This window comes from Centroberyx gerrardi, chromosome 11 (genome assembly GCF_048128805.1).
Source record: "Centroberyx gerrardi isolate f3 chromosome 11, fCenGer3.hap1.cur.20231027, whole genome shotgun sequence".
Lineage (NCBI taxonomy): Eukaryota > Metazoa > Chordata > Actinopteri > Beryciformes > Berycidae > Centroberyx > Centroberyx gerrardi.
Window position 1 is genome coordinate 14322236 of NC_136007.1, and position 10178 is coordinate 14332413.

Below are 10178 nucleotides of genomic sequence, written 5' to 3' on the forward strand. Positions count from 1 at the left end.
CACCTCTGAATTCAAGTAGTGCAGCAATATTGTTTCAGAGTTTACATGGAGTGTCCTCAGCTGAACCAATATTAGCCAGACAAACTACATAGTCAAGAGCCAGACGGTATACAGTATACAGACAGTGGTAAACAAAGCAACCCACCATTCGCTGCAGTTCATCTTGTCTGGTAATCAGCTACATCAATGCTCAGTTTGTGTGAGCTGTTATCCTGCAGCATGTGGTGCTGAACGGACAGCACCGCAAATATGAGAAGCAGGGCTGTTGGATGCTGGTGTGTGTGTGTGTTTGAGTGACTACAGTAAACTCATTATCCACTGCTCACATACTAGAGGAATGAAGCAGCTTCAGCATAACCATAATGCTTATTTCCCCTGTGAATCATTCAACATCCTGTGTTGACTAAGCTCTCAGTGGGCAGCAGGAAGTTCTCTGACTCCGACTGCTACAGCAATCAACTACAACAATTACACACACAACGACTTGCAAACAACTGCTTTTAGCTCAGTCTGGTCACACATACAGGCTGGGCTGGCAGCCAGCTGCTTCTCTGCTGCCAACACTATTATGGCATTGAATATGACTCCCACAATTGAGGTTAAGGGACTACAGGTGTAGGCAGGGATGATCCCCATTTGAATTCCCAATACTGACAACATGTCACTCTTTGTTGCAAGACAAATAGTCTTTCAGACAGCAACAAAGTAAAGTGACCCCTGCACAGCTTGGGCTTCTTCTAGGTGCTGGCAAAATACAGAAGTATAGCCTATAGGAGATTAACTTTGCAGCACATTAAAAACTCATAGACTGATTTGTCTTAACTGATGTATTATATACTCATTTCAGCAAGTAAAAACAATGGAGCGAATGACACGTTTTGCACCCCTGCTTCACCAAGTTCGCCCCCTGTCTTTCAGCCAGTCTCTATCAGTAGCTCTTCAGTAAACATAGCACATATTACTGTTGCATTAGAGCAGCTTTGGATTCCAGTTTGCTAACAAAACCCCCTAAAAGCTGTGGTCCTGGTACAGTCTAGGTTTCCTGAGCACAAACCAAAGCTTGAAAGTAAAGGTGGATTAGAAAAGAGAAGGAGAGGAAAGAGGGTTAGAGGGAGCGAGAAAGAGAAATGGAGGGTCAAAAAAAAAAGTAATCAAAGCTCCATAGTGACAGCCATTGTCAGTGAGCAGTGGGCAGAAATCCTCCCTCTCACTAATCTACTGTTTCCAACAGCAAAACAGATGAAATGTGCAGGCATGAACAACCAATGTGGCACACACACACACACACACACACACACACACACACACACACACACACACACACACACACACACACACACAGTCGGCAGTGGGTAAATCCCCAGGTCTTGGGTAGACCCTCCATCTTGGCTACCCAAGCCCCCAGCACAAGGACTTGATCCTGGGCAGAGGAAGAGCATTATCCCCTGCTGGCTGGAGAGATAAGGTAGGCAGCCCTCCTTTCCTCTCCATTTGGCATAGCTGTGTGCTCCAGTGCATGCTATAGGCTAACCACAGCATCCATACTGGGGGGGAATGGTGTCAGAGACTTTCTACTTTGAGAAAAAGAGAGCAAGCCAGGTGATAGAGAGAGACAGAGTGAAGCAGAGACAGAGTGAGAGAGATAGAGGCAGAAAGAAAGAGGTCTCTCTCAAATGGTGTCTCCGGTGAAACGCCCCTCCAGCATCAAAACCCATCACCAGTGCCCCTGTCCACACTTATCATCTCTTCCCCACTTCCTCCATCTCTACCTCTGTGCAATGCGGTCCGTTTATTAAATTGGAGCTCGCTCCTCCTGAGTGAGAAGGTCAGGATCATTAAAGATAAATGTCCTCAGCTCCCTCCTTCCCCCGCTGCATTCATCCCCTCTGAGAGACGAGGGAGTGGAGCGGGCCTCGCAAACATCCACTCCAGCCTAGATGTCACAGACCCATGCTCCCGCTAAATGAAACTACGCATTATTCATAACAAATTATAAAGCCAAGAGGAAGGAGATCAAATATATAATAGAAATCTGCCTCTGACTGTCTTTTCTCTTCCCCTCTCTTTCTGTATTCTACTCTTTCAGCCCTGTCCTTCCGTTTCATTGGCTCTCTTTTCAAATGCAGCTGCAAATTTAGCTTTAACTTTATGAAAATGGTGAATTTGGAAAGGCACCATTAAACATAACAGTCTGGGTGTTTTCCTGGACTTGCAGTTTCCTCCCCTCCGACAGCCATTCCAAGGATCTGAGTGAAACTGCCTCACTTTGCCTGTAGGTCTGTCACACTGGGACCGGTTTCTCAACAGCCCCTGAGAACTGAAAACATCTTAATCCATTGGCTTTCTGTGAAGCTAAGAGCATCCTAACGCTGAGATTCATTAGGCAAATTGGGCACAGAAAAGATAATGGGACTGCTGGGATATGCAATAATGAAAAAAAGACTAACCTATTTTAATTACAGACCAAGGTGACTGGCGACAACCTGCATTGATTTCTCCCATAAAGCGTTAAATTGCATGTTATTAAATCTGCTACTTCAGAGCATTGCAATCCCTATAGATTCACTCAAAAGCAAAAGCACAGGCTTCACTGCAGTGAAGAAGGGAGGACTGGATTATCAAGACAATTTTTGGAAGTGGCAGGTAGCTTCAAGATGAGTATAGAAAATACCTGTCTTGTCCTGTAAGTGGATGATACTCCTCATCAGAACAATACAGCATTACAACCTACATGGTAATTATATGAGTAGTTACAGTACCTGGACTGCTATACAATTGCTATATAATTGCTATAGTGTGCAATCAAGATGTAGGGATTTCCTCTAAGAAAGGGCTCACACTGATGAAGAGAGCAAAGAAGAATAAAGAGACACTTATTGGCATGTGGTGATGGCTACGGCCCGGATTTCCCCAGAAAATGCTGAGAAAAACACAACAAAAGTCCTTCAGTCATACATGCACACGCAATGCTGACCAATGCTACGTGTAATACGTTTTTCGCTGGTGATGACTGGGTGTGTTTATCCATGCAATGTGTGTAGTGCAGGCTACAGCAGGGATGAGAGAAGATGCCAGCAGGAAGATACTGACATTACTTAAGCATTAATTGCTTTGCACTTCAAAGGCTGGAGTTCCCCTGAGGGCCAAGCAGCACTGAGACGCCATACATATGTATTAATAGGGATTATGATAAGGAAGCTTGGCACAAAATAACACCAGGCTGATCAATTCTGCATGTGCAGTTGGGAGTTGTGTGTGTGTGTGTATGCATGCACATACTGTACGTGTGTGTGTGTGAGTGTGTGTGTGTGTGTGTGTGTGTGAATCTGTATGTGCACACTTCTGTCCGGGTTATCATACCCTGGGAGAGTGCACAGATCAAATATGCATGAAAGTGATTAATGGCATATTGCCTTCTAGCTGTGTGCAGAGTGATGAGCAAATTTCACTCTTCCATACTCCAGTTGACAGTTGAGCTGTAATGTAAACCTGACTTCAGCAGTTAGAACTGGCATCTGCATGATTTGTGTTGTGTTTTTCAGCAACCCCCTAGGAAATCTGATGTGTGTTAATGGGTTGACAGGTTCTGGAGAGAAGGAGCAAGGATGCATTGTATGCTTACCAACACAAGCATCCTTCTTACTCTCAACCCCTCATCCCTCTGTCTTTTTCTTTCTGTTAGATGCAGTTTTCTGGAGCAGGAAAAGCCCCCTTGGAGTGTTTCTTAAAGCCTCCCAATCAGATCAGCCAAAATTAATTTCAGAGACATGCATTTTAATGAGCTGCCTTCATCTCAGGCCAAATGAACAGGAAAACAGTCCCACAACTGCTCACTGCTGCAAAGGAGAAGAAAGATAAGGCAGCCTTCTCATGTGTCAAATGTTGGCCCGCTGAAATAAAATCTGACACTGAGCTCAACAGAAGTCAGACCCCATCTGGCATTCTGCATGTTTTCTGCTGTGTAAATTAAAAAAAGAAATTTAAACCTGCTCCATAATTCTCTGTATGGTCAAACTAAACTCGCTAAAATGTAAAAGGTATACCATTCTTCAGGGTGGCAGATTTGATATGAGAAACAGTTTATTTACCTGTGTAATCTTGGCTTTTCTGATTGGTCGCTGGGCTAACAGACTGGACTGGCTGGCTGAAGACCAGCGTTGACCTCTGACCTTGACCGGGTCCTCTGGCCTTGGCTGAGCCTGTGGCCGTCCTGGTCACAGCTCCCAGGCCCAGGCGCAGCCCTCTGCCAGAGCGCAGCAGACTGCCGCTGCCTCCAGCCTGGGCAGCGGTCCTGGGGCGCGATGGGTCGTCAGCACAACTCCCTCCAAAGCTGGCAGTCCTTCCCATCTAGGAAACAAATAATTGGCTTAATTGTCCAGTTGATGTGATATTAAAAATTCCAGGCAGGTTTTTTTTTTTGTTCTTTTTTTATAACATTTTGTGTATTTCAAATATATAACTTTGTTTACATAAACCACTCTAGGACCCCAGACCATGACATTTCCTAAATTGATGTGATTCATCAAGAAAGAAAACCCTCTAAGAGATATATTTATAACTATTTCAACCAAAAGGTCAAATTTAATATGACATAATTATATGACATTTTGTATGAGCATTTCAAAGATTATAGTACATGAAATTAGCTTTTTTTTAAAGCCCTCCTATACATGTTTTTGCTATTTTGAATCAAATGAAATTTAAGCTTTTGTTAATGTCAAACTGTATATTGTCATGTATAATTCTCTATCTACATTTTCTGCTGGTATTTCCAACTAGCATGCTAATCCGTTGCTCTAATTGTCATGACATTTTTGGCTTTGTGTGCCTGTTATATTGTGGAGGGAGAAGGCAGTATAACATTTGATGCCCTTGAAATCTAAACTAAATGCATCTATATCCGTTGCATCCATAATCACATGCAGCCATAAACACTTTGCCATACTTTGTGAGGTTTAGTCAATGTCTTTTAAAACTAACAAAGTAAGCAACAACACAATATTATAGTTTTGGGCTGAACAATATAATGGTCATGTACAATATACTGTATACTGTAGGTATTTGATAACAAAGATTTCTACCAGTGAGTATCTCAGTTGCTTGTTTGAACAGTCAGTGCACTCCACTGTGTTTGAATGTGGGCCCAGTTAATTTTTTTCTTTGTTCCACAGATGTCTCCCTTGCATGTTTTACATGCTATGAGAGAAAAAGTAATAAACAAGGGAGTCTGATGAAAAATGTAACAAAGGAAATCTCACATTGCTAAGTCTAAAAAGAAATCTAACAGAGAGCTGGAGAGTTTGGATCCAGAAATGTGAAATGTTTCTTGTTACCAGCATCATTAAAGAGTCAGAGTCGTCCCTCGTGGGCACTATTCCCTATTCTGGGCAAAATGTTAACATACGATGACTTATAAAGCTGTTGAAAAACATCTTGCCTTTGTGGGCTTCATGTTTCAGCATGCATCAACTACATACTTGCATATTTTGATGTTTGACTGCAGTATGAACATGAATGCCAAATTAAGCAATTTAATCAGAGTCAATAAGGAACCATTTGAAAGCATGATGAGCAGCTCTAGTAAGAGTGGAGGTAAAATGGAGAAAATGTTTAATCAGTTATACGTAGTTTAATGTGGGAGAGAATTTATTGACATTCAGAGTCAACAAATTTGGCTAGGGAAATTGATATGCCGAGTCAAACAAATATACAAATATAATAGGAGACAACAAATCAGAGAAGAAGACAAAGAAGGAGATGTTGCTGTGAGGTTTGTCTTTGTGCTGAACATACAGTACATGTCATACATTATACCGTAAAGTAATTCTATGCTGAAGACACCTACTGCTAATTAATACAGGAACTGTGTCATAATTGAATTCATCCATCTTCACCCTTTCAATGAATGTGTGTGATCATGCATAGTGCTGGATCTCAGCATGATAACAAATCCTTTATTCTAGCCAGTGAAATGAGAATCAGTGTAATACCAATCCACAGTAGCAATCACAATGCAAGCTTTTTTCCTGCAGAGAAAATCTATAATAAAGACGCCCATCACAGTAGTTGGCACTCATAAAAACTATAGGAATCAAACAGTAAACATACATTATAGTACAAATTACTAACCTCTGATGGCATGGCCCCGTAGAAGTTGTCCGCCTTGCTGCCCAGTTTCGGGGGTGCTGTGTGGCTGTGGGTGTGTGTGTGTGGAGCGGTGTGTGCGTGTACAGGGGGAACAGTGTGTGTGTGTCCAGGGGGCCTGATATTCCTGCTCAGCATTCCTGATGGGAACATGTTTGTCTGCATCTCTTGGCGGTACTTGTCATAAAGAAGGTTGGAGGCACTCAGGACTGGGGCTCCTCTGGGTTCCACCCCAGGTTTGGAGGGGTCTCTAGGTGTGTTGGGTGGGTTTGTTTGGCTGTGTGTGTAGGCTGAGAGCCTGGACGGCAGAGAGGACACCTGATAAGGCCCGTCAACAGCCTGGGGCTTGAATTGAGGATTCTTCCTGACATAGGTAATGATTTTGGGACGAACGCCTTTAGGTTTTGGGGTGTATTTAGGTGAAAGGGATCTATCCTTGGGGCTGGAGCTATGGTTAGAGTTGGGGGGGCTCTGCTGGTTGTTAAGAGGCGCTTTGGGGATTCCAGTTGTGCTTATATTAGTTCTGACTGGTGGTCTCAAGCCACTGTTGCTGTAGCCCTGAGGGGATGTCTGTACGGCAGGGCTGCATCCTGGCTGGGGGTGCCTAACCACCCCAGCAACATTCCTGGAAGCCAGGTACATGGAGGGTTGCCTGCGTGGAGAGCCCTGGGGCGTCCTGAGGGGGGAATGGGGAGGAGTGGATGCCCTGGATCCACTGGATACAATCCCAGTCCTGTTGGGACTGGAGCAGTTCCTTCTGTATGTGAGTTGGGTCTGGGGTCTCTTCTCTAAGGTGGAAGGGTTGGAGGGACTGGAAGGACTGGAAGGACTGGAAGTATGCCGTGCAGTAGCTGGCTGCTTATCCAGGGGCTGCGCCTCTCTCTGGGCTGCCTGGCCGGGGAGTCTGGGCTGGGAGGCTCCAGCTGTGCTGTACAGGTGGGAGACATCTGATGGTTCACGTAAGGACGATCTTGTGCACCTTCTGTTGGTCCCATGACACTGTGAATCTGGATAGGGGGCAGGGGAAAAGGTTTGCACTGTCTCTGTCTGATGAGGATTGATCAGTGGCTCTGGTAAGCTCCTCCCTCTTCCCATCTCAGTCTGACAGAGGGGTCTGACTAGTTGTTGTCGTCGTGGTGGCAGCACCCTCTCCTCAAACCCTGCCTTTCTCCTTTGGCCCAGCCCCCCATCAGAGGAGGACAATCCGTTTCTATGGTGACCTCCATCCTCCTGTCTCCGATCCTGGCTGTAGTATTGTGGATGCCCTTCCAGCTCATGTTCCTCCTGAGGATGCAAAGGTGGGGAGTTCTGGTTGGCATCTACAGGGGGTGCCCTTCTTCTGGTCTGGGCTGAGGTAGTGGTGTTGGCGTTGGGGTACAGGTTGGTCTTGGGGTTGGACAGAGAGATGAGGGACTGGGCCTCTCCACTACTATCCAAAGCGCTGGCCAGGCTCCCACTCAGGGAAATGGCTGACAGACTGGAGACAAACACATTTGTTTCAGACTTGGACTCCTTCAGACCTCCCTTCCGTCTCTCCCTGTCTCTTCCTCTGCCTGACCTGGTGTCCCCCTTCTCCGCAGAGCTTGTCACATACGCGTCTAGGTCTTCAGAGCTATGACAGGCCATCCTTCTCTGCATCTCTTTGCCCCCCTGTATTCTGCTCTCCACTTTGTTGCTGTCGTTGTCGTTTCTCCTCACGCCGACCGAAGCGGAGCTGGCAGTTGAACTGGAGGATATGGACATGAGACCCTCATCTTTTCCATCTCTCACACTTCCTCCATCCTCCTCCTCATCATCCTCCTCCTCCTGATCCCTCTTTCCCAGGAAGGTGTGTATCTCATGACACTCCAATAGCTCAAACTCCTGGAGCTCAGGGTCCATGCATCGCTGCTCAGAGCCCCAGATAAGTAGCTTGTCCTGGGCATCACTCTGAGAAACCAAGGGGGGGAGGGAGCTGGTGCTGTACCCAGTGTCCCCCACCACTCCTCCCTCTCCCTGAGTCAGCTGATTAGCATTATCATCCCCAGGTTGGGGGAGCTGGATCTGAGTTTTGTTCGTCTTCATCTCTCCCCCGGTAACATTGACCCTCAGCCCCTGGAAACTAGTTGGGATACTCATGTTAGACTGATTCTTCTGGCACGCTCAAAGACACCTGTGGAGTCCTGAGGCCATTTATGGAGTTACAACTGTCTTCTTCTTCTTCTGTTTCTTCTCTCCCTGCCTCTCCCTCTCAGGATCTCTGAGATGATGGTGCTTCAGTTGACTAGTCAAAGGGTGAAATGTCATCTCATGTATTCGTTTTCAACCCCACTTTCTTTATCTAGCGTTGTATTGAGTTCACAAAGATCTCTTTGAAGGCTCTTCGGGGAGATACGTACAGGTCCCTTCGATCTGAAATAAAAGACAACAAAAGATATTGTAAGACAACAACAAAGACAACATAGACAACAAAGACGTATTATTCTCATCACAAACTTAACCAGATCAACCTTTAAGCAACAACATAAGCAACAACAATACCAACCACATAACAAGACTGTAGTTCAGTCCACCAGGGACCATGCCCAAACAAACTCTGCTTTTCTGTTATGCTCCAATCCCATCTAACGCCTCTCTGCTACACACCATGGTTTGATCTTGTCTTCTTTTCTTGTATCTTTCCCTGTACCCTTTATCAGCCTTTGCAGAGTAGCTTGCATGTCTCCATAAGAAATCCATCTTTATTTTTGGACATGTAACTCATAAACTGTAAAACATTAATGGTTCACTTTGAACTTCACTGTTTGATGCCTTTTATACATTTTGCTCAGTGGTGCAGCATGCCTAAGACATGTCCACTTTTTTTTAGAAGCCATTCTGGGGTTTTTTCTACCCATAGAGCTGCTTTAGGTGCTCTGCCCACCAATGTGGGCAGTAACAAATTGTGAAATCAATTGTGCATTTATCACAGTGTTGTGTTTGTTATATGTTTGTTTATCTGTGTGTCCGTCTACAAGATATCTTCATTATTATTCAAGGTAGAGCCATTCGAAAGAAAACAGAATTGTGCCCATGGGACAAAAAGGCTTTGGTGGGATCTCAGGATGTTACCGCACTCTGACTACCTTGTTTCTATTTTAAATGTGTGGCTTTTTGCATTCTCTACTAGTATGTGCTGGATGGAAAGGGCTTGGCATTAAATGTTGAAGTATGTTATGTGGCAGGTGGCTAAATACACTCAGGGAGTAATAATGTTGATGTCATAACCACCAAGAGTAGTACAGCAGCAATAATGGGAAATACAATTACCAAATGATGATGGATGTTCACTGTGAGGCAGAAAGCAAAGAGATAAGTGAAGAGAGAAGAGGAAGAGAGCTGAGGCTACAGACTGTTTCCCTGTGAGTGAAGGCATCACCCTGGGGATGGCTGACGAAGACAGGCTGAGAGGAAGGAAGGAAAGGGTGAGAAGTGTTTTGTAATGAGCTTTCCTCCTCAAGAGACATTGAAAAATAAAAAGGCAGAATAAGGATTGGGTGAAAACACCTGCAACAAAGGTACTTTCCAACCTATTCTGGTATGATAAAACACACTGTACTTTGCATGGGCACGTGTGCATGCATGCATGGATATGTCCTTTACATGGATGAGTGTATGCGTGTACATGACACAAACAAAAAAAATCAAAAAGTGCATCAATAGCTGCTAGTCTCCTGTGTAGGAGAGGTGTAGGGACACCAGCTCAGGGGAGATAAATCCATAGATAAATCTGTTCAGTACAGGAAGGCTAACACTCCTCTCTCAACATGCCTCCTCTAACACACCATATGGCTGATTACACCGATGCCATGATTCGACCGCACACAACAACAGTGCAGCCTACCTCATCTGAGAGAAGCAATGCAACACACTACAAGATGCAGAGAAAACTGTGATCATAAACAGAGCATAGACAAGAGTTGGTAATCTTGTCATGTATCTCTCAATAGAAAATAAATAATTTATTTTCAAAGAAACATAGGTGGTGTGATTGATGTGAAATGTGTACAGTCAAT

The 10178-nt window shown here is 44.7% G+C and overlaps 1 protein-coding gene across 1 annotated transcript in view; it reads right to left on the reverse strand.

The window, feature by feature from the left end:
• Positions 1-8262, reverse strand: part of mtus2a (microtubule associated tumor suppressor candidate 2a) — a 38534-nt gene extending 30272 nt beyond the window's left edge. The window contains exons 1-2 of the mRNA XM_078286728.1: positions 6130-8262; positions 4082-4347 (exon numbers count right to left, since the gene is read on the reverse strand). Of these exons, the coding sequence (XP_078142854.1) occupies positions 4082-4347; positions 6130-8262 (2399 nt within the window). The remainder of the gene's footprint in view (positions 1-4081; positions 4348-6129) is intronic.
• Between the last annotated feature and the right edge of the window lie 1916 nt (positions 8263-10178).